Source organism: Typopeltis vanoorti, chromosome 10 (assembly GCF_054136105.1).
Source record: "Typopeltis vanoorti isolate ZY-2024b chromosome 10, IOZ_Tvanoo_1.0, whole genome shotgun sequence".
Lineage (NCBI taxonomy): Eukaryota > Metazoa > Arthropoda > Arachnida > Uropygi > Thelyphonidae > Typopeltis > Typopeltis vanoorti.
In genome coordinates, this window is record NC_143558.1 from 76,685,555 (window position 1) to 76,712,136 (window position 26,582).

Below are 26,582 nucleotides of genomic sequence, written 5' to 3' on the forward strand. Positions count from 1 at the left end.
CATAGTTCAGAAAGCCTGGACAGAGGGACGAATTCCCGACGATTGGAGTAGAGCTCTCATCGTACCCATATATAAAAAGGGAAATAAAACTGAATGTGAGAATTACAGAGGTATTTCCCTACTGAGTGTTCCTGGCAAGATCTATGCAAGTATACTTGAGAAACGGTTGAGAAGAATTGTGGAAGAAAAGCTTGGTGAAGAACAAGCTGGATTCAGGCCAAATAGAGGCTGTCAGGATCAGATCTTCACTTTACGACAAATAGTCGAGAAAGCATGGGAATATAACAAAGATCTGTATTTAAGTTTTGTCGATTTGGAAAAGGCATATGACAAGGTGCCAAGAGAGAAGCTACTCAATACGCTGCAGTTATATGGTGTCAATGGGGCATTATATCAAGCAATACTTAGTCTTTATTTGAGTTGTGAGTCAGCAGTTAGAATTGAAGGAAGTACAGGAAGATGGTTTAATGTTAAATCTGGTGTGAGACAAGGATGTACATTATCCCCTCTGTTATTCATTATCTATATGGATCACATTATGAAGGAATGTGGTATTAAACCTGATATCAAAATTGGAGATGTTAATGTCAGCTCTTTGCTTTATGCGGATGATGTTATACTTCTAAATAAATCCGCTACAAGTCTGCAAGATTCTCTGACTAAATTGAATAGCTGTTGTAATAGATATGGTATGAAGGTCAGCAATAAAAAGACAAAGACAATGAAAATAGGCAGAATCATTGAAAATGTCAACTGTGTTGTGAATGGAGAACCTGTGGAACAAGTAAAACATTTCAGCTACTTAGGCACAATTTTTACTGAAGATGGTAAACTAAATATAGAAATAGACAACAGAATCAGCAAAGCTGGTATGGTGGGAAGTCAATTGAATAAATTCATATGGAATAAGAAAGAAATTAGTCGGAACACTAAATTAGCTGTATACAAGACTGTGTTCAAACCAATTTTAACTTATGGATCTGAGAGCTGCGTCAGAAGTAAAACACTTGACCAAAGACTAGAGACCGCAGATATGAGAGTCCTGAGAAAGATTAGAGGCGTGAACAGATGGCATCAATGGCAATATCATATTAAAAATGAGGATATTAGGAAAGAACTTGACATTGTCACCATCCAGGAATGCGTTAGCAGAGCTAATCTCAGATGGTATGGTCACTTAAATAGAATGGGAGAGGAAAGATTAGCAAAACAAGTGTTCTCTGCCAGGTTGGCAGGAAAACGACCCAGAGGAAGACCAAGATATAGGTGGATTGATACGGTACAAAGTGCCTTAGACGATAGAAGTATAAGATCTGATAATGTTGGAGTCTTGACAAGTAACAGACTGATTTGGAGGAAAATTGTAGATAGGAAGTTAGTAATGATGTAATTTTTTCATGTAGTACTGTCATATCCTGTACACCCCTTGAGGGTACATGGCAGGAATTTGATGATGATGATGATGATGATGATGATTTCAATTCCTTGTTTTGCATTGAAAGTTTGTCATCCAGTAATAGTTCTTCCAGAATCATCAAATCCAAATGTACAAGTAATATTTGGAATTGATTTTCTGAAACGACATGGTTTTGCATGCAATTTTGTTGATAATACAGTGTCCTTGTGTGGACTAGAATGCCATTTAGACAGGACATCAGGTGACAAAGGAAAATTAGAGCAGTCTCCTGAAGTTTTTCAAGACACTAATGATAATGATGAAGTGTTTAATATTGAGACTCTAAAGAATAAGGAACCTAGTTCAGAAATCTGGGAAAAGGATGAGATTTTCCAAGCTCAGAAAGATGATCCCATACTCAAAACTATTTATGAAGCAGTATTGAAGGATGAAACTCAACTGGATACATTTTTAAACCTGGAAAACTTATATTTAGATAAAGATGGGTTACTCTTATCTAGACAAATGGAAGATGGAAGATTGAAAGTGAAAATATTGACACCAACTAAAATGATTCCTTGGATTATGTACACTTCCCATGATTCTGACTTGGCAGGACACCAAGGATTTTCTAGAACTTGGGAAAGAATAAAGGATCGTTACATCTGGAAAGGTATGAAGAGTGACATACTCACATATAGATATATTTTGGTGATTACACCACATTTTTTATTATTCAGTTATACAAAATACTGAAATAATAGTTCCCGACAAGTTTCGTAAATCATAGGATTTACATCTTCAGGGGGTAAATAGTATAACTTAAAGTTTAAACAAGAGAATTAATAAATACAAATCATAACCGTCTGGCTATTCATAAAACTCAAATAACAGAATGCAGATATAAAATGTTATTGACGTTGAACAATACTGGACGATGTCACATGTTCTTGTTCATACAGTCCAAGCTCAGATTGAGGTAGATATTTTATTAGAGCCGACCACACTTGATGAAGAATTAAACCTTGATTTTTATTGCATTGGGTTGGGTTTTTTAGCATATTAGCAGCTTCTTTAAATTTTCTTATATAACTGTTGTTTTCTATGTATGACATCGTCGTTTTTAAAATTTAAAGAAGCTGCTAATATGCTAAAAAACCCAACCCAATGCAATAAAAATCAAGGTTTAATTCTCCATCAAGTGTGGTCAGCTCTAATAAAATATCTACCTCAATCTGAGCCCGGACTGTATGAACGAGAACAAGAACACGTGACATCGTCCAGTATTGTTCAACGTCAATAACGTTTTATATCTGCATTCTGTTATTTGAGTTTTATGAATAGCCAGACGGTTATGATTTGTATTTATTAATTCTCTTGTTTAAACTTTAAGTTATACTATTTACCCCCCTGAAGATGTAAATCCTATGATTTACGAAACTTGTCAGGAACTATTATTTCAGTATTTTGTATAACTGAATAATAAAAAATGTGGTGTAATCACCGAAATATATCTTTTGAGCCACAGAAGTCTACGCCTGCAAATACTCACATATGTCAAATCATGCCATAAGTGCCAAATAAGATCCCCTTTTAGAGGAAAAGCTTCACTACAACCATTTCCAATTCCAACTAGACCTTTTCAGGCTGTTGCTATTGATATGGTAGGTCCACTGCCAATTACTAAAAAAAGGCAATAGGTACATTCTAGTAGCCATAGATATGCTAACTAGATTTCCTGAAGCAGTGTCAATGAAGGATCAAACTGCAAAGACTATTGCAAGAAAGTTTTTGAATATGATTATTTGCAGATATAGAAATCCTCAGACCTTACTTTCAGATCAAGGAGCAAATTTCACATCTGAACTGTTGTTACAGTTATGTAAATTACTCAATATTAGGAAGAATTTTACTACACCTTACCACCCACAGTGTAATGGTATGTGTGAAAGGCTGAATAAAAATATAAAGCAAATACTTTCCAATTTGGCAAACACTAAAATGAATTATTGGGACACATATCTTTCTCAAGCATTATTTACATGCAGATCTGCTTTTCATTCTGCGATCAAAGAAAAATCATCTTTTGCTTTATATGGCTCTGATCCAATCTTTCCTAATGAACGTGTTTCAGTCATTCCTAATGCAGGATACAATGACATAAATGAGTATCTGGAAACAATTGTAGATAAATTTTCCACTACTCACAGATTAGTAGGTGAAATAAGTAAGTTAAATTCTCAAAAAACTAGGCAGTATATAAATCGTTTTAGAAAGTATAAGTCATTTGCACCAGGAGATTTAGTATTGTTAGATGATAAATCTAGTATAAAAAGGTTGGGAAATTAGGAAGGAAAGCTTTAGGTCCATAAAGAATTTTAGCGAAATTTTCTCGTGTGAATTTTAGGATTCAAGATGTCAAAAATCCTAGTAAAATTATAAATGTACACTCTGATAGGTTAAAAAGGTACATTTTAGGGAGTAGAAATTTAGTTACATTAAGAGACAATATGAATAAAGTATTGAAAGATAATTGTTGTTTTCCTGATACTAATTGTGCATCTCATTCACAATCAAATAGTAGGAAAGGAAATAGTTTTAAACCTCATATTTCAAATACACAGCAAGGGAGAAAATTAAGAAATTTGGATAAAACAAAACCTAGTGCAGGAAATTTTAGAAATCCCAAGATACATAATTCAGATAATGTACAATGTAAGAGTGATGATAATCAAACTGAATCTAACATTGATGAAATTATAGCAGAATATCATAGATTAGTTAATATAGAGTTAAGTAAGCCAGAGGAATGTGAAAATACCTCTAATTTCGTTAATAAGGATAAAGAATCTCAACTTGTAGAATCTTAGAAACCTGTAGAATTTGATTCTGATAGTGATGATTCTGTAGATTTAGGGCATAATTCAAATAGTTTAAATAAAATATTTGAAAAGTATAGAAATGAAATTTGTAAGTATAGTAAATTGAAAGAAGAAAATTCCGAATTATCTCTAGCATCAGATAATTCTGAAACTAGTGATTCCGAGAGTGTAAATAATGATCAGCAGGAATCATGTTATTTTTTAAGGAATAAGCATTAACAGTTTTATTAGATATAGCTTAAATATTTAAAATTTTTTTTAAAAAAAACATTTTCAGAGAAAGATGAAACTGATGTAAAAATAATCCTAATTTAAAATTCTGAATATTTTTACGTATTATTTATGTTAGTATGTTTATTAGTTTTAGTTTCATAACACACACTGTCGGCAATTGCGATGTGCCCGTTATTGAAATTGCTTTGTCAAAGTGATATGTAAAGCATTTAAAAAAATTTATGTATTTACTGGATTTGATATTTGTATTACTTACAGGAATTTTATTGTAATTTAAAATTATCAAAAGTTGTGTTTTATGGAGACATTCTCTTGTCGCTAACAGAGACAATGTGCCAGCCATCATACCTAGTTTCTCGCTTGCCACTTTCATGGAGTGTGCATGCTTGCCGAGAAGTTTGATGTGTGATTGACAGCTGACAAGTTCGGTATCAAAGCAACGAGAGAGTAAACAAGATAGCGTTCGGAGAGAAAATTAGAACACAGACCGGCAGACATTTAGATTCGGAGGAAATTGAGTTTTTTTATGTGACAGTTGGAAGAAAATTAATAGTATATTCTGAAAGTGGAATAAGTATTTATAAATAAAATATTCCTATAGGCGTTTTAAAATGAATATCGGAGGAAACGCTAATTGAAAGATTTATAGTAGGTTCTGAAAAGAGAATCGTAGAACTATGAGTTTTTTTAAAGTGGAAGATTAAGACTGTCAATAAACATTAGTGAATAAAAGTAAAAATTGCTATTTAAGTTCTAAAGGAATGTTCGAGAAAACTCTGATTAGGTAGTTTCATCTGTATTAAGGATGCTGGATCTAACTATTATTTCTACTAAAAAGAGACAGAATTGAGTTAGGAAGAATTAATGTGTGCTACATGAGTGATGAGAAAGGATCCTGTGAAAATGAAGAATAAAGTCACATATCTTCGGAAAAGGGCCTTGACAGAGAAAGAAACTGGTTATGAACATTTTGTCATTGTGAAAACAAAGTGTTTAGTCTAGTCTTAAGTGCAAGTTTATTTTTAAAAGGCCTTGGATCCAATTAATTTGTAGTTATGTAATATTTGTTTGAAGTGTATATATATTCTTTTTGTTATATTAAATGTGTTTATTTTGTATTTTGGTCTTGAGTCAGTGATTTATTTGGATTCTGAAAGAAATAGTAAAAAAGGAGGTCATTGCTCCAATTGGAGCGAACTCTTGTGCATATAATATATATAGGTACACTCGGAAATAAATTAAAATTAAATTGTTGAACAGAGATCATTTCTATATACAGGATTAAATTAATAAAAATCATATTTAAATAATGCGCAGCTGGTAGGATTAATATTATGATAATATCCTCTATATAAATATCTATATAAAAATCGCCTAAATTAACAAAATGCACATACTTTTACAAGATAAGTATACATACCAAATCATAAATTGTGATATCCTACTAACTCTCAAAAGAATAAAGTGTGCAAGTTATTGAAGAAAGTCACTTCCTGGCCAAAAGAAACAGTTAACAAACTCAAGCCTTTACATGTTAAAACATCCAGAATATGGAGCACCTAAAATTCACAAACAAGGTATACCCTTACGCTATATTGTGGATGGTTTATTGTACATTTCCTTTTATAATCTAGGAGATATGTTATAGATGGACTGATAAGAATTAGTTTAATAGTAATAAGTGTCCATAAGAGAGTCATTTGGAATGGTAATGACTGGCATAAGATTTGTGAAATAACTTGGCATAGTTAGCTAACCTCTTAATAAATAAATTATAAAAGGAAATACAAAAAACCATCCACAATATAAGTAGGGGTATACCTTGTTTGTGAATTTTAGGTGCTCCATATATTCTGGATGTTTTAACATGTAACGGCTTGAGTTTGTTAACTGTTTCTTTTGGCCAGGAAGTGACTTTCTTCAATAACTTGCAAGCCATCATTTTATAATAACCTGTAAGACTTATTTAGGTTACGTTTCCACAGGCTGATGACTCCATCATTTAAGTATGCAGAATATAAAAGGAACTCACACTCAACTCTCTTTATTTGCTACTCTGACAGATACACAAGTACCACCTACAAACTTGCTAAACATTTAGTTAAATTACTATTCCCCCCCCCCCCACACACACACAAATACTTCTCCTTCCCTTGTTAAAAATTCTGTTCACCTAAAAAGTATATTAGAAAACCATATCATAAAAAGTTCAGACACTACTTCACTATTTACCAATGTACCGCTAATTGAAACCTTTGATTTGCTAAAGTCACATTCCCCCCCCCCCCAGATATATTTGAATTATTTAAATTTACAGTACAATCAAGTCATTTTGCATGGAAAGGAAAGATATACAAACAACTAGATGGGATAGCAATGGGTTACAGCCTTTCTCCTCCTTTAGCCAATTTCTACATATAACACTTAGAAAACCTAGTTATGAATACAGCCATTCTCAAACCAGTGGTTCAGCTACACTATGTTGATGATGTGTTTACTATTAGGTCACAAGGTTCAGATGCATTGGATACACTTTTAGTGCATTTAAATAGCCAACATCCTAAAATCTACTTCACAATGGAAAAGGAAGCTAACCACTGTCTGCCTTCCTAGATACACTAATCACATGGCTTCCTGATAGTTCATTATCTTTTTCTGTTTATAGAAAACCACACATACAGGAAGATATTTGCACAAACATTCCCACCATCATCCAGATCAACAGTATGGTATCATAAAAACACTAATTCACAGAGCTAGAGCTATCTGTTCCAATGGCAATGATCTTACCAATGAACGCACTTAAGTCACACTTTTTTTAGCCAATAGCTACAATCCTAATCCCCCATAGGATAGCAAAAAATACTAAATTCCCCCCCCCCCCCGAAATCCCCTCTGTTGCTTATCACGCAAGACTACAGCATACCATCCTATACATTCGAGGCACATCCAAAAAGATACCTGCAGTACTTAATAAATATCAGCTGTGCAGCATATATAAACTTTATGTCAAACTGGCAACTCTTCATCCATTCATCTAAGGACAAACTCCCTTCTTTATCATAACCAGGAGTATATGAAGTGCCTTGTTCTTATGACCTAGCTTACTATGGACAAACAAGAAGAAACATTGACATTCGCCTTGTGGAACATAAAAATACTTTTGACACTATCATTATAGCCAGTAGGGTCTAGCAAACGATGCCTTGGATACCCTTTCACATAGGATCAAATGGAAGAAAACAAAAGTGCTACATAAAAGTTATAAGTCAGAGAGATTGTTTTTGGAACCAACAGTAGCTTTAAAACATACTCCAAATACTGCTCAACAAGTATGGTTGTATAAATTTACCACAAATCTTGGAGACAGTCATTTTGAGATCAAATTAATACTTCTTTCCCCCCCCCTCTTTATCTAACCCCTATATCAATGGTGCCAATTAGGACTATGGTTCCTTGTGTTGTCCGTCAATTTTTTTTTTTTAAATTAGTCCCACCGTTATACCATATTGTCATTTTTTGTACTCTGACAAACTGTTTTTGTGCTCTGAAGATGCTGGATATAATACCAATGAAATATCAGTTAATAAATTAATAAACATTAATTATTTCTGTATCTTTCTGTGTTCTAACAATAATAATCTGTTTTGTTTTTCAACTGCACAGTTCACTACTGAATATAAATTTGTAATATTTTAAAATTAGCTTTAAAATGAAAATGTAATACAATTTAACATAATGTCTTGTTCATAAACAACAGAAATGTATATAAATCTATAAGCATTAAGCATCCACAAGAATTAAACTTTCTCCTACAGTGAACTTAAACACTCTCCTTTTTGCCGACGACCAAATAATAATTACAAATTATGAAGATAACTTACAGAAAGGTATTTCAGATCTAAATGAGATAGTCAAAGATTAAGGTATGATAATATCAACAGAAAAATCAAAAACTATGGCCTTTAAAGGACAAGATCCAGCAAGAACTAAGATAGTAATAATAGATAACAAGATCTTAGAACAGGTGAATTCATTTAACTACCTAGGATGTATGATCACATAATGATCATTATTCTAATTTTTATTGAAAATGAAAAAGGTATAAATGTAAAAATTGCAAAATATTTAAAAATAACAGGTGTAATTAACTCTACATTTAAACCAAACCTAGTTCAAACACAAACCAGAATAAAAGTATACAATACATTAGCCCTAATCAGTCTTAATGTATGTAAGTGAAATCTGGACAATAAAACAAAAAGACAAAGATTAATAACAGCAGAAATGAAGTTTATGAGAAAAACTGCAAAGTATTTCTTATTTGATCACAAAAGAAACGAAGAAATTATGAAATTATTTCATAATTAAAACAAAACTTGGTTTAATTATTTCTTGGTTCTTGGTTTAATTATCAAATAATTAAACCATCATCATCATCATCATCAAATTCCTGCCATGTACCCTCAAGGGGTGTACAGGATATGACAGTACTACATGAAAAAATTACATCATTACTAACTTCCTATCTACAATTTTCCTCCAAATCAGTCTGTTACTTGTCAAGACTCCAACATTATCAGATCTTATATTTCTATCATCTAAGGCACTTTGTACCGTATCAATCCACCTATATCTTGGTCTTCCTCTGGGTCGTTTTCCTGCCAACCTGGCAGAGAACACTTGTTTTGCTAATCTTTCCTCTCCCATTCTATTTAAGTGACCATACCATCTGAGATTAGCTCTGCTAACGCATTCCTGGATGGTGACAATGTCAAGTTCTTTCCTAATATCCTCATTTTTAATATGATATTGCCATTGATGCCATCTGTTCACGCCTCTAATCTTTCTCAGGACTCTCATATCTGCGGTCTCTAGTCTTTGGTCAAGTGTTTTACTTCTGACCCAGCTCTCAGATCCATAAGTTAAAATTGGTTTGAACACAGTCTTGTATACAGCTAATTTAGTGTTCCGACTAATTTCTTTCTTATTCCATATGAATTTATTCAATTGACTTCCCACCATACCAGCTTTGCTGATTCTGTTGTCTATTTCTATATTTAGTTTACCATCTTCAGTAAAAATTGTGCCTAAGTAGCTGAAATGTTTTACTTGTTCCACAGGTTCTCCATTCACAACACAGTTGACATTTTCAATGATTCTGCCTATTTTCATTGTCTTTGTCTTTTTATTGCTGACCTTCATACCATATCTATTACAACAGCTATTCAATTTAGTCAGAGAATCTTGCAGACTTGTAGCGGATTTATTTAGAAGTATAACATCATCCGCATAAAGCAAAGAGCTGACATTAACATCTCCAATTTTGATATCAGGTTTAATACCACATTCCTTCATAATGTGATCCATATAGATAATGAATAACAGAGGGGATAATGTACATCCTTGTCTCACACCAGATTTAACATTAAACCATCTTCCTGTACTTCCTTCAATTCTAACTGCTGACTCACAACTCAAATAAAGACTAAGTATTGCTTGATATAATGCCCCATTGACACCATATAACTGCAGCGTATTGAATAGCTTCTCTCTTGGCACCTTGTCATATGCCTTTTCCAAATCGACAAAACTTAAATACAGATCTTTGTTATATTCCCATGCTTTCTCGACTATTTGTCGTAAAGTGAAGATCTGATCCTGACAGCCTCTATTTGGCCTGAATCCAGCTTGTTCTTCACCAAGCTTTTCTTCCACAATTCTTCTCAACCGTTTCTCAAGTATACTTGCATAGATCTTGCCAGGAACACTCAGTAGGGAAATACCTCTGTAATTCTCACATTCAGTTTTATTTCCCTTTTTATATATGGGTACTATGAGAGCTCTACTCCAATCATCGGGAATTCGTCCCTCTGTCCAGGCTTTCTGAACTATGCAGTGCAGCCACTGTAAGACTCTTATACCACCATACTTCAGCATTTCTGGTCGAATATCATCTACTCCTGCTGCCTTTCCACATTTCAAGCCTTTGATGGCTTTTTCTACTTCAAGTATGGATATGTATTCCTGACTGCATGCCTGGTCAGTGTTTTTTATCACTGTGCTGTCATCACTGCTTGTTTCATTTAGCAGTTTTTCAAAGTAATTACTCCATACTTCAAGGATATCTTTTTCTCCTGTTTTCATTTCACCTTTATCATCTCTAATTCCTTTTACAGCACTCTTTCCTCCATTCCTAAGCTTCTTCAACAACCTCCAGAATATTTTGCCACCTTCTTGATATTTATTTTCTATATTCTTGCCAAAGTCCTCCCATGACTTTTGTTTAGCTAGTTTTACACACTGTTTAGCTTTCTTACATTTGTCTGTGTATTCTGTAAGAGTAAAAGCTGACTTATTTGCCAGGAACTTTTGATATGCTTTCTTCTTTTCCTTCACTGCCTCTTTAACTTCCTGTGTCCACCAGGGAGTTCTGATTTTTTTATCTTTGCACACAACCTCACCACATGTCTCTCTGGCAGAATCAATCAATGTTTCCTTCAGAGTTTGCCACTGAATCTCCAAGGTTTGATTCCTGTTCTCAAACTCTTTCATTTTCTTTTCAATAATATTTCTGTATTTTAGTCTACAGTTTACATCTGAGAGCTGCTCAACTTTTATTCGCTTTAAAACTTTCTTACATGTTATTCTTTTCAATATGAAATTCAATTTTATCCTGCTCAAGACTAAATAGTGATCACTTCCAATTTCAAATCCTCTGTACACTCTGGTGTCCTGCACCAGGGAGAAAACATCACTATCAACAATAACATAGTCAATGAGACTTTTCTTATTCCTAGCCTCTTCTCTCCATGTGAATTTGTGCACATTTTTATGTTGGAACATGGTGTTAGTAATAACCAGTCCATGTCCTGAGCAGAAATCCAACAGATATTTGCCATTATTATTAGCTTTGCTCTTTTCTCCAAATTTTCCCAAAATATTTTTGTATGTCTCACAATCATTTCCTACTCTACTATTTAGATCCCCAACAAGGACCAACTTTTCCTTTTTCATTGTGTCAGTTGCTTTTTCTAAAGCCTCAAAAAATTCCTCCACTTCTACCTTAGTAGAACCTTCTGTGGGACCATAGGCACAAATAAGTCTCATTGTCCAGTTCCCCATTCTCATATTTGCCCACATTACTCTACTTGAGACTGACTGCCATTCAAGAAGATTAGCCTTGTATTTTGTGTTGAATACTATGGCTACTCCTTCTTTTCCTTGATTGTTATTGCCTGAATATAACATTTTGTATTTATTGCTCAGAAAGATCTCACCAGTTTTGGTCTTTTTTGTTTCAGTCACCCCTATTATGTCGATCTGGTACTTATCTAATTCCTCAGCTAGCTCCATTTCTTTGCCATTCAGGCTTCTTACGTTGATAGTACCGATCTTTAACTCTGGTGATGTTGAGTTGGGGTTTGTTTTCAGATTTGTTCCAGTAGCTGACTTTTCGCTGTTCGCCCTGGTTCCCTGGCGAAAACAACGGGGGCCTTGTTTAACCGGGCGACGCCCCAGCCGGCATGAAATTTTGTCATGTTGTACCATCATTTTTTATTTTGGTTTAACCAATAAGAATACAATTTGGTCGGCTAAATCCCAAATTGCCATAATTAAACCAAGAACCAGTAATAGAAAAATTTAAAAAATATAAACATAAATGGATGGAACACGTTCAAAGAATGAAAAACAGAAAGATTGCCAAAACAAGCCTTAAAGTTCAAGCCATTAGGAAAAAGAAAACCAGGACTTCCTCTTAAACGATGACTTCTAAGGCCATGCTAGGCCTAAATCCTTGATACGCATGATGATGATGATCTATAAGCATAATTACACAACATGCATATTTCCATATATTGGAGTAGTGCAAGAAAAAAAAATAATGTTCAAACCATATTTATTTCAATAAATGTTGCTTGATAGCATTTTTTTTTTTCCCCAGTAACATTTTAAAATAATTTTTAACCTCCCAATAGGCCGATGTAAGTGATATAATCAGGCTATCTTAGGATTATTCATGGAACAAAATATCAGCATTCTGCCTTAAACTGTAGAGGCATTAGTGGATTAACGGTCCTGGAATAATCTTTGTGTCACTTGACTCAAAGTATACTGTTCAATTGTCCTTCAATATTTAAACTTTTTTCTGCACAATTGTATTTATTGCATTTCTTCCCAAAAATAAAAACGAATTTCACATGTGTGAAAATAAATACTCAATCTTAATGATCACAGATCAATCTCTCCAATGGAAGAAGATAATTTATGTTCTTTCATTTTAATTACAATATTGCAGAAATTATTTTCATGCAATTTTTAAATATTTGTACTGAAAACCATTATGTTAAATTTGGTTTATTTTTTTAAAATAACATTTACTGAAATAAATATGGACTTTTGTTTTCTTTTGTTGGAAAATACCATTACATAATATATAAATAGAAAAGCTCGGTTCAGTTCATTTGAAATTTCATTCTGTTCGAAATTCTAACAGATGATTTTTTTTTTCTTCACTGTTTTTGTAGGATGCATGTTCCTATAATATCTGGTGCTTAACTACTGTAGATGTGAAATATGTGAAAAAATATATGAAACATATCCTATAAAGACTGTTTCAAAATTCATGCAAAGTTTGAAGTTTTCCAACTACATTCTCCCCCCCCCCCCCTCTGAATTATAAAAAAAAAAAACTACTCTGTCTAGTTTTCTACTGGTTTCAGAGTTTTTACCGACAGTGCTCAAAATCAATTACTTCACTTCATCATTTTGACAAAAGAAGTAAGCCAATAATTTCATACTATTTCTATGCAATCTACAATCAGTTGTTCAGTTATCTGCTGAAATTATTCTAAGTTTTAGAAATATGGAGCTATATTTTCACCATATACAAACTGTTTACATGTGTGGCAAAAAAAAATTCAGTAGCATTTTTTTTTCTTAAAAAATTCCAAATGTTAATACTTTTAATGATGCTGGTTGTCGTTTCTAAAATAAGCTGTCTTAGAAATACTAGATAACAGTCCTTTGCAGTATGGCCCCTGAGCAACACCTTGTTTCATGGAAGACAGTGGATCTTCAAACAGGACTCAGTCCTTGCACACAAGGCGAAGACCACATAACAGTGGTTGAAAGTGAATGTGCCCAATCACATATCACCATTTGATTGGCTATCTGGAAATCCTGATCTGAATCTGTTGGACTTCAAATTGTTGTCAGAGCTTGAGAGAGTGGCCTGCAAGAAACAAGATCCCAGCAGAAGCCTGAAGGTGGATTTGGAATGAGCAGCGACAGTGTATAAATTTTATATGATGTGGTGGTTGTCTGCTGCAACATTGTGATATTCTATTTATTTATTCTTGTATCTTAAATTCAACTGCACCTTTGTTAATCTTTTACGTGCTACGCTCCCAGCACTTTATGTCTTAGCTAACTCTATGCTACTTTATTCTTAAATTAACTTTAATCTGCTTAACATATCTCTCACTGTTAATCCTACTTAATCTTATTTCCTGTTCCCACTGCTAGCAAACAGACCTTAAGTTATTAGCCTATCTACGATATGCAGGTTACCAATTTTCACACTAATCAATCAGAAAATTTTCCCAGAAATAATATACCGAAAAATTTATTTTTTTAACAACTGCATCATTCCAATTGAATTAATGTAGTTTGAGAATTAAGGCAAGGAATACAGGCAAGATATCAGTTAATACACATATTTTCCGATAGCAAGTCGCGGCAATTCTTAATCAACAGAACATGCAAGTTCTCTAGTTTTTTAGAGATAGTGCATTGGCAATAGATCAGGCAAGGTAGTTAAACAAACAAAACATTTTATTTAAACCTAGAAAGAATGTACAATATACACACATCAAAGAGGAAATGAGATATATATATATATATCTCTCTCTCTCTCTTTCTCTCTGCCTATCAAAACACAACAGGGGCAACATACAACTGACTATATACATACAACTTGTTGAACCCCCCCCCCCTCCATATTGTTAACTAATCTAAATTAAATATATAACTATTCCCTAAGTTATATCTTAGCTTAATTTCTTCCATCATATGTACAAACTTACAATCAATCTACCCTTTGTAACCAAAACTCATTACTTAACACCTTTCTAACGAATATCTGTAAGCATACTCATTACATATAATAATTCCGGTTTCACCTTTACAAAGCATTAACAAAATTTTTGCCTACTTACAATAGCCCTTAACATACATATTTGGTCAATTGCACAATACTTCAGTCTGTCTTCACCATAGGTTACGATTGTTTCTTGGACAATGTAGCGGCTCTCGTTATGGGAATTCTTCCATCGGTAACTGGAAAGGACCTGCTTAAGTCTCCATTATGACTGCGGGTAGTAGCACTCTCCTAGCATGTCCATACATTCAAACAGGAGCTCCATCATATAACAGCCTTGTCTCCACACACACCTGGAACTCCGTTCTCCAAAAAAGGGCAAAACTTGGAATCTAAAAATCGAGAACCTTGCTGGCCTGCCTCAGTCCTATTTTATATCGTTACTAATCCTTTGTTACTACAATGTAGTTTCGAGGATTTCCCGCCAGCATGATGACATCACTTTGGATCCCTCCATTCATGGGAGCATGTTTTTATGTTCGCAGGACCTTGCGAACATTTGTATTTGCTTAGTCATTGTTCTAATTTGGTTTAATTCCCTCTTTTTGTTTTACATACAGCTCAATGGGCATTAAATTATGCATTTTTACAGTAAAATTATTACATTTATTTTATTACAACATAAATTCTATTTTATATACATTTGGAAACCTCTGTAAAATCAAACTCAAAAAATGCATTAACTTAATGTATTGCAAGAGATTTTGCAACGGCATTTCTGTTGAATGTTGTGCATGCTGCCATCAATATGTGGCCTCACAGACTTTGGCCGTGCATGAAAGCAAAAGGGGAACATTCAGTGCTGCTATATGCACTTATACATGTGGTTTGTATGTGCTGAAAGCTGTAGATGATTTACTGATAGATTAAAGGCATATGTGCTGTTTAACAGTATTTATGGCTAGACTAGGTATGCAGCCAAGACAACATTCTCAGTATAAACGAAATAATTTAATTATTTTGTTAATAAAAACTGCAGGACCAAGTAAGGTTCAACTCTGAGTATATTAAATTGTTTTACTACCAAAATAGTAGTAATGTATTAAATCTATTTTGTTACTAAAATGTATTCATTTCCCATAGCAATTGATCTTTTTCATTTATTTTTGTTATCAAACAAATTTTGAGCTAGAATTTTCCATTACTTTACCATTCTTCGCCTCCATTGGCTTCATATCAATCAAGATGATGCAGATAAAAATGGCATTACAAGCGTGAATCTGAAAGATCCAACCTTCAAGTATTCAGCTGTAAACCATTTAGTTTACACATTAGCCAGCAGAAGGTAGTAGAATTTTTCTGTTGCAAAACAGACAAATTAGCCAGAATACATAATTCAAAGACAGAAATAGCTGGTTGACTGTTTCTGCTAGAAGGCAATTAATTATGTGGAGATAAGATCGATCACCCTACATAGCAACAACTATGTTTATGAATACCAAGTTTACTTGGATATAAAGTCTGAAGCCTAATGAATAAAGGAATATGAGACAGCATAATAATTACAGTTGACTCTCACTGTAACAAACTCATAAGGACCAGAGGAATAGTTTCTTATAGTTGGATAGTTTGCTATAGTGAATTTCTTTTTGCATAGCAGTGTACCTGTAAGACTTTGGTTGGGTCTTTTCAGCATTTTGCTATAGTGGGAAAGTTTGTCAGTGGTGTTTGCTATAGTTAGAGTTGAGATAATATTGTAATTGATTATAATGCAAATGTGGGTTTGTTGGAAAGCAGTAGAACACATGGGACACCAACCAGGCTGACAAAGATGAATGAAAGAGTGCAAAAAATATTATTAAATATGAAAGCAATCAAAAATTATTTCAAAGAATTAAGCTGAAAAGCCAGCATACAGTAGAATGAATGAGATATGATTGGCAAGAGATAATATGCATATTGGTTATTTTAATAACTTCTGTAAATTGTTATATAATAATTTATTAAATTTATTGAAATAACTGATGTTTTTTTTTTTGCAAGAGACAGATTTGATGTTTTAAATTCAACACAGAATATAATGATAATACTTACCAAAAGAAGTGATGATAACTGAGTAACTTTGTGAACTACTTCCTCATCTACTGAATGAGTAGAGTGGGATGACTGATTGCAATTAACATATACTTCAGTTGGCCATGCCTGATTATCTCCAGATTCTGTAGTATTCATATCTTCTCTCCACTTCTAGGAAATATAAAAGTTATTTAAAATTTGGTACTACCTGAAATCATTTTAAATGCTAATGTTTATAATAAACAAGTTGTTTTTCTTTTTATCTGCTATAGTCTGTTTAGTATCAAAACGAATGCATTTTGATGAGATCCACTGAAAGATTTGTTTCTACAGAGTAGCTTCAGCATGCCTACAGTGAGCACGAGATTCACTAAAGGAGAATAATTGAAATTCTCTACACCTGTCAATACCATATTTTAAAAATAATTAAGTAATGATGCACTCATCACCTTCTTCAGATAACGCATTCCACTTGTCTTCCACTCTCCATAAGAAAGAGCTACTCATTTCCTTAATGATTACTTTTGCTTCATAAGATATAAAAGTTCACCATAACATTTATTCAAAAGATTCCTCTGGGCAATTTTATTTCCTCTCCTTATTCAATGATTAGATTATTCCAATGTACAGTCAATGCTCTATAGTTCTGATTAAGAACTATAGACTTCATGATGAAAACTAGAACACATGATGATTCCTATTTTTGGCAAAAGCTGCACATGTGCAGATATGTACACATCAGTAGAAACTATTAAACCACTGTTTTTATGCAAATATTCTATCAGCATGTTGACAATGAGTCAATAATGCTCATTTATTTTATCCTTTTCCAATTCATACTAAATAACCTAAGTGCATACTTTCCATTCAGTATGATAAAAGTAAACATACAGAAGTGTGAGGTAAGCAAAACAAATGTAAATGGAGAGAGAGAATGGGAAACAATGGAAATGAGTGAAAGTATTAGGAAGACGCGTGGAACGGGGGGGGGGGGATGAGGGTGTGGTGTTTCAAGAATCTATAATTTGGGATGTGCAAGATCATATTATAGAAATATTTGCATAGGAGAAGTTGGCAATGAAAAGATGTCAGAATGTGGATAGGACATGTGAATCAGTGGTTTTTTTTTTTTTTTTTGATATTAGACCCACATTACTTCTCTTTCATTACAGACAACTATAATGAAAGGAAAATTGGTTCAGTGCATTTAGAGATTAATAGGAAATGGATAATTGATGGCAGCTGCCCTTGTTATTGGTCTTGAAATAAAGAGAAGGGACAATGGTCAGTTTTGCAGAACAGCTACCTTACAGAAGAGATAAGGAAAAGACCGAATGTCTATGAGAGTGATTGAAGTGAATTGTGAGAGAGTCATCAATTAATCAAACTGGCATCTTTTGCAAAACATTGAGCAAGCTTAGTGAGCAGTATTCCATGGCTCAACAAATTTGAGATCTATAAGTGTTAAAACCCATACAGGTGAGAAGTAGTTTCATGAGTAGAAAAAGATGACTAACTTTTTGGAGATACAGAAACTATGATAAATGTGTGGCAATTTGGATAACAATAATAATGTGAGATATTTCTTGGAAGAAATTTACAGAACTGCATTTTAGTAGCACTGAAGTTCAAAAGATTATCCCTACCCCACTGAAGAACAGAAAGGAGACCAGAGTTTAGAACATTAGTTATGGAAGTTCTTGAGGCTTTTGTTGCTTGACTCCATTGAGGTCAAATGATATGATAATAAAAGTAAAATGAGTTGTCTACTTGCTGACATGCTTAATAACCCAGGATGCAGGTGAAATCATGATGCAAGTCCTCAAGTTGCTTTACAATAAACTGAAAGTCATTGCTCAATAGTAGACAAGTGATAAACATATCTAAAATAGTGAGAGTTGGTGCTTGTTGCAATTCATTGGCGACCTGTATCCACTCATATTGAGGATCGAAGTCATCATTTCATTTCTTCCTTTGCCTTAGGTGACAAAGGAAGGAATGAAAAGATCAGAATTCGGAGGTCTTGGAAACCTATAGCACATTAGGAGTTTGAGTGTACAATGATTAAATAATTTAGCAATGCAAGCAACTTCAAGATAATCTCCTTTCTTAGGCAATGCAATCATCTACCACTTAACTCTCACAAGTATTTCTTAACTTTTCCATGCACTAACAGGGTTAGAAATTAGACTGATGGTGCGAAACAGATGCTCTAATCACTTGATCACATAGACTAGCAATTTATCAGAGTTGTTAAAGATGATTAAGAGATGAGAGTAAAATCATCTAGATATGAATTATCTCCACAGTAGAATTCAAGATTATCTAACTACTGACATCCACATTTCCAAGAAATTAATATTAGATATTATTAATACATTATTATCATGAATATAATGGGCATGAATGACTTCACAAAAATCGTAAACATGGATATCATGAATAAATGAAAATGAAACTGTTCTAAAACAAGAACCAAATCTTGGAATCAGTGTTTTTTCTGAGTGGCAAACTCAGAAGAAAATACTGATTCATCTAGGAAGGTATGTGGTGAAGTTGTCTGAAAGGATAGAAAAATAAGAACAGCATGGTGGATACAAGAAATTAAAGAACAGTCCTGGGAAAGAAGAAAGCTTACCGAAAACTAGCAGCAAATAAGTTGGCATATGTTCTAAAAGAATACACAGAAAAATGCAAAAGAACCAAGCTATGTGTAAAAGCTTAGAAATGGAGGACATAGTACTTGAAAATATGATACAGGTGACATGAAAACTGAAGATGTCTAAAGTACACATGTAATAAGAACATCTAAGCAAATCTAAATGAAATAAGCAGTGAAAGAAATGTAGCAGAAAATATTGAAAACAAATGCAAACAGGAGTACATATCAATACTTGAGATATAAAAAAAAGCTATCAATTGAAATGTTGACAGGCAGCAGGAGTAGCTGATATTCAACCAAAATGCTAAAATATGGAGGTATAGAAGTTTTGCAATTGCTACACTGCATAAATCAGAGAACCTGGTTAGAAGGTTGAATTCCTGATGACTCAAGTAAAGTAGAGCACTCAAAAATTTCATAAAAAAAAAAAAAAAATCTCAATGTGAAAATTACAGAGGAATTTCTCCAAGTGTTCCAGGTAAGATTTGTGCAAGCATACTTGAGAAGAGGTTGAGAAACATGGTGGAAGAGAAACTTGGATAAGATCAAGCTGGATTCGGGCCAAAGAGAGGTTCTCAAGATCATATTTTCACCTTATGACAAATAATTGAGAAATCATGGAAATATAGCAAGGATCTGTATTTAAGTTTTGTAAATCTACAAAAGGCATATGACAACCGCCCAGAGAAAAGCTTTTCAAAATGCTTCAATTATGAGTAAATGGAATATTATACAGAACAATACCTAGTTTATATTTAAGTTCTAACTCAGCAGTTAGAATCTTAGTTAATACAGAAGGATGGCTTGATGCAAAATCAGGTGTAAGACAAGGATGCATGCGATCTTCACTCTTAATTATCATCTAGATGCAAGGATCAAAAAATTCACTCGTCCATGGTGAGTAGCTGCAGACAGATTAGACAAAAGAATACTTTTATTTAATAAAAAAAACAACTTTCTAAACAATATCTTTTTAAGAAAAAAACAGATACAACATAACTAATCACTTCATAGAACTCTTACTGAGTTATTAGGACATACTAAACAATGGGGGGGGGGGTCTGGCAAGTAAATTTTTCACTTGCGAGTGGGGTTTTGCATAATTTGTCGAGTCCTCTATATGGATCAAAATATGAAAGAAAGTGGCATTAAATCTGATATTAGAATCAGAGATATCTAACTCAGCTCTTTGTTCATGCAGATGATATACTCCTATATATATTTCATGCAAGTCTCCAGGATTCTCTAACTATATTGAATAATAGCTGTAACATATTTGGCAGGGGTGCTTAAGAGTCAAAGCCGTATAACTAAGAGGAGACTGCCACGTAGCCTTTAAAAGGAATGCAGAGTACCGCCCAGGGCTTCTGTACCTAATGTCTAATCTTCACCTTCTCATGATGCACCCTGTTAGATATCTACCTAGATACTTAAGAACAAGGATGGGCTGGCAATTTGTCTTAAACTACAACATAAAACGATGGTACAAATGACAAAATTTCATGCCAGCTGGGGTACTGCCCTTTTTTTTGCCAGGGAACAAGGGTGAATGGCAAAAAGTCAGCCATTAGAACAAATCTTGAAATACATCCAAACTCAACATCACCAGTGTTCAAGATCGGTACTATTAACAGAAGAAGCCTGAATGTCAGAGAAATATGAAGCTGGCTGAGGAATTGGATGAGTACCAGATCGACATAATAGGAGTGACTAAAACAACAACAACAAAAAAAAAAAAAAGACAAAAACTGGTGAGATCATTCTAAACACTAAATACAAAATGTTATATTCAGGCAATAACAATTAGAGAAAAGAAGTAGCTATAGTATTCAACACTAAATACGAGGATAATCTTCTTGAATGATGTTGTGGGCGCTACGACCGTGAATGAGTTCAAGGCAAGATATGATAGATACTGTGTAAATGTTGAATAGTTGTTCCAGACATGATGTTAGGGCCTCCCTCGATGAGTCTGTCGACTCCTTGGAGTTTCCAGGAACAATAATAATAATAATAATAATAATAATGATAGGCATAACAAGTAGAGTGATGTGGACAAATATCAGAATGGGGAACTGGACAATGAGACTTATTTGTGCCTATGGTTGGTCCCACAGAAGGTTCTACTAAGATAGAAGTGGAGGAATTTTTTGAGGCTTTAGAGAAAGCAAATGACAATGAAAAAGGAAAAGTTGGTCCTTGTTGACAGAGCCGGCGCTAGGGTCTTTGCTGCCCGCATGCAATTTCTATCTAAGCGCCCCTGTAACGATCCAGGAATGTGTGGTTCTTTTATGATAATATAAATTTAAATTATTTGAAATTTCTTAAATAAATTTTGACAGAACAGCCACACGGTTTGCTAAATGTAACAAACCGGGGATGTTGACTAGGCATTTCTGATGGCTGTTTCAATGGTAATTTTTTTTATAAACTTTAAAAGAATTGCCCAATGTTTGTAAGAGAATGAAAAGAAATTTTATATTTCTTGAATAATTGCAAAGAAACTAATTGTATCTGCATTCACTTTGGCTGCATCATTAATGATTAAATTTAGACTATGAGCAGCATATGGCACATAAACTGCTCGAGGATTTTTGTTCAAAAGCAAATTTCGGAGCCCATATTTTTTCCTTTTCATATTTGTCCCATTGTCATACCCTTGACCTCGCATGTCTTCAATGGGAATGTTCCATTTTTCCAGTTATTCCATTACTGTTGCACATAAACCACGTCTTGTGGAATCTGATATATCTGCAAAACATAAAAAGTTTTCCCTGATCTTGACAATTCCATTGTCACAGGAAACAAAGTGAATAATAATGGTCATTTGTTTTGTTTTACTTGCATCAGGTGTGCAGTCTAAAATTATGGAATAATATTTAGATTTTCGAATTTATAATAAACTTGTATCCCTGATTGCATTACTTAAAGTTTCCAATATTTCATTTTGACTGTCTGTACTCAAATAGTGTACTCTATTGTTTCATTGTAGGGCCCTTTCAACATGATTTTCCATAACGGGATCAAACTTCACAAACAGTTCGAGTAATTTTAAAAAATTGCCATTATTCCTTTCATATAATTTATCAGATGATCCACAAAAAGCTAAATTTCGACTACCAAGGAATTTTATAATTTCAATCAAGCGTTCTAAAACACTCGTCCAATGATTCTTTTCCATTTCATACATGCTTTGAGTCTGGAAATCAATAGTAGTTTTCTTTTTTTTAATTTTTATCAAGTTCCTTCCATTTAAAGAAATTTTTCATGCGAGTTAAACTAGTCTCATGTCTATGTAAAGTTGTACTTACATTTCTCCAATCGTAATAACCTTCTACAAGACTCAATAGGTGATTCAGTTAATTCAGTAGGTGCGACAAGTTTGCAACAAAAGCAAAAAACAGAATTTAAAGTTTCGGAATAAATGAGCCATGTTCTTGGCACGAGCTCCCATTTTCCATTTTTCTATTATAATACGTGTCGCCAAATTTACGACCACATGTATCTCTGGAATATATTATATTTTTCTTTTGAACAGGCCCCATTTCAATTAAAACAACTCGTAATTTTTCATCAATATTTCCCCATTCACCTGGATCTTCTAAATTTACAGAGACTAACAATGTGTTAGTTTCGTGGTCAACTACAACTAAATCTTGTTGAGGTTGACTAAATCCTAACTATTTTTCACTTAAAATTGTTCAATAGTTGCAATAGTACTTTCATGCAAACTGGATGATGTGCACAGTTCTCCAACTGTGATTTCTGATGTATCGAGTTGGTTATAATCTGAATGAGAATATTTTAATATTTTAACAAATTTATTAAGAGCCCCAGTTTGTTTCTTAATATCTGCTTCTTTCGCAGATGACACGATTTTGTGCACCTAATAACTTTTTTATAAATTTTTGATTCCATTTCTATTTTATACCCAGAAGAAATTATTAAATAACATGACACAGAGATGAAATAATAGTTGCCACTCCGCTACTGTCAGTAGCCTATTGAGATGCGTGCCATATGACTGGTTAACTAGCAACAAATGTTTTGTACGAAAATTCGTTTCTGCGCATAAAAACCTTTCACCGTTTCACTTTAGATAGATTGCAGTAGACACAACATTCTGCAAGCAAGCATTTAGTCTGCTCTCGCTGCAAAATTGTAAACAGCCAGCTGATCAAAGAGGAGGCAATATACATTTTTTAAAAAATTTTTATTCGGTGTATCCAGCCTTATTTATTTTAATATTGATCATTCTAAGAATTTTTTGTTTTTATGATAAAAATTTTGTTTCTTAAAAATTAACTAATGAACCGTTCCCTGGTAGCGCCGTCCCCATCGTAGCGGCGCCCGCATGTGCCGCATAATCTGCATGCCCGCTTCCACCGGTCCTGCTTGTTGGGGATCTAAATAGAGTAGGAAATGACTGTCAGACATACAAAAGTATTTTGGGAAAATTTGGAGAAAAGAGCAAAGCTGATAATAATGGCTAATAGCTGTTGGATTTCTGCTCAGAACATACTAGTTATTACTAACACAATGTTCCAACATAAAAATGTGCACAAATTCACATGGAGAGAAGATGCAAGGAATAAGAAAGTCTCACTGACTAAGTTATGTTGATAGTGATGTTCTCTCACTGGTGCAGGACACTAGAGTGTATAGAGGATTTGAAATTGTAAATGATCAACATTTAGTCTTGAGTAGGATAAAATTGAATTTCATTGAAAAGAAGAGCATGTAAGAAAGTTTTAAAGTGAATAAAAGTTGAACAGCAGTTCTCAGATGTGAACTATAGACCAAAATACACAAACATTATTCAAGAAAAAATGGAACAGTTTGAGAACAGAAACCAAACCGTTACTGATTCCCCACTTACATAAGATATTGTTAGTGAAGTTGTCTTACATAAGTGGAGAATCAGTAACGGAAATTTTACGAAAGTTTCGAATGCAGAAAAGAATGAAAAAAGGTGGAGGTCCTATCACTCTTGCCAGAACACAGTCTCTAATACGATGTTTCGAGAAAACTGGAAATTTGTCAGATCACCCTGAAACATGTAGACCAGTGTTATCCAAAGCCCGTACCAGCGTTGTGGTATCGCAAATAAATGCCCTAGCGGCACAATCAACAAGCAGTATAAGCAGTGCATGGGAAGCTGCAAGAATCACTGGCATAGCAAAAATATCACTATTCCACCTCCTTCATTGTGCATAATCATCATACCACCAAAGTAAGCATCACAGCAACAAATTTTTCTTTTCACAAAAACAATTCTGTTCATCCCCAATGACTGGGAATTTTCATGCATTCATTATGAGCTGTCAGCAGTACATCCTGCATTTTAGACTCTCATTTGCACATATCTGCAAATGATACATGTGGTACAGTGCCCTCTATTGGTGAAAATTTCAAGTAACTTTTTTCTCTCCACCAAAACAAATCCCTCTCATTGCAATTGACTTTAGTGCAAACTGCACTCGGATATACCAATTTTTCTAATTTTTACGAATTACTGAAATATCTAGGAACTTATGGGACACCCTGTACTTGTGTACATGTTTCTTCATGTACTCTCTCTACCTGAAAGATGGGTATTAAAAAATTAACAATGAAAAATCCAGTATCTGAACCACTAGACAATCATAAAGTGATATTACAAAAATTATTACATGCATCTTTGCCATCTCCTCTGCAAGTGACCACTGAAAATTAATGATACCCACAACAAAGAAATTAGCACGCAAACATCCACACAGCCTACACACATTAACTACATTAATTGGGTTTTCTGACTTTTGACTGGCTCCAAAAATTTGGAAGCCAGATTGAAGTGGTGCTGTTATAGATGCAAGGACAACTGGGAAAACATTTGAAAGACATTTAGGTTATATTTTTAATATCAGTATAAAGAAATTATATATTGTAGGAAAATGTTAAAAATTCTCCAATACTTCTCATCTTTCCAAGTTTTAATATTCACAGTTAATGGTTCAAATTTTACATATTCCACCAATGAGTACAAAATAAGTCAATTACTGTTATAAGTAATTGAATTATTTCTATTTTACATTATAAAATAAAATAAAAATAAGGGAATAAAAGGCATTAGCTGATTTTTTTTTAAATAAATGAAAATAACACATTACTGTGTCGCTAATAGCTAGTTAATCTGTGTCATATTTGAGAGGCTCAAAATACTTAATCATCAACTAAAAATTCTCACTCATCATGGACAAGCAGGCAAGTGCTTTTTTCAAGCCCTGGCCAGGTGTCTGCAACTTGGACAACTCTGGAAAGAAAGACAGAAAGAACTATTAACGTTTGCCTTGAACATAAATACATACAAAGTGTAACAAAAATGTAATGAGACTGAATTTAAAAAAAAAAAAAAAAGATATATAATGAAGCATAGAAGTGTGGTCTTGGCAATCACCAAGATGTACCGGTTTTGCCTCATATCACTCCCCACCTCCTTTTTGTATGGATGTTCCTTATGCCTCATGTCACTGTCAGAAACCAGTGTAAAATTGGAATCATATGAAATGCATGAACAGCTTGAGAATGAGGCCCTGTCTTAAGTACAAACATATTGATAGTTTAAGTGGACATTTCAAAGTAGGCAGAGAGGATGTGGCAATAATCTTGTGGCAATCAAAATGACCAGCAGTCCAAAACTGTTGGACACAATGCACAATTTGCAAGCATGTGACCACTGAGAGGAGAACTTCGACTTATTTTAAAATGTTGGGTAAATTTTTCGCTAAAAAGTACATGCTAGGACTTCTCACATGCTAGGAGTCTCACTTTTTCCATTATTAAATTACGTCATTTATTTTGCTCCTACAGTTCATGAGTTAATACTTAAAAAATTATATTTGTAATTGTAATAACGATGGTATATCGCTGTTAAGAATGTCAATACAAAGTATAGCATTTTTAAAGATTTTCTATGCTTATTTCCTTACTATATTTATCAGATTAATTATTTACTGTTAAATTATACCTGCAATTAAAATTAAGGTGAAATGAAAATTGAATGTCTTGATGTTTGATCTCTAAGCTTATTAGTTAATTTGATATATTAATGTGGTGCAGTAATGCTTTTTAATTATATAAATTTCAGTTTTGGTTCTATTTTGTTTTAAAATGTTATGAAAGGGTCAGTGATTCTGGAAAAACCCAGTGCTAATACTTTGCAACTGTTTGTTTAAAAAAAAAAAAATCTTT

General features: G+C 33.6%; 1 protein-coding gene across 4 annotated transcripts in view; it reads right to left on the reverse strand.

Moving 5' to 3' along the window:
- Positions 1-26,582, reverse strand: part of LOC150102523 (uncharacterized) — a 260,758-nt gene that overhangs the window by 232,739 nt on the left and 1,437 nt on the right. Inside the window, exons 2-4 of one of the 4 annotated variants that reach the window (XM_090399320.1) lie at positions 25,579-25,644; positions 20,097-20,257; positions 16,709-16,861 (exon numbers count right to left, since the gene is read on the reverse strand). In XM_090399320.1, the coding sequence (XP_090255446.1) occupies positions 16,709-16,846 (138 nt within the window). In that variant the 5' untranslated portion in view covers positions 16,847-16,861; positions 20,097-20,257; positions 25,579-25,644. Of the gene's footprint in view, positions 1-16,708; positions 16,862-20,096; positions 20,258-25,501; positions 25,555-25,578; positions 25,645-26,582 lie in introns of those variants that run through there. The other 3 variants (XM_090399318.1, XM_090399322.1, XM_090399321.1) reach the window with 3 other exon arrangements.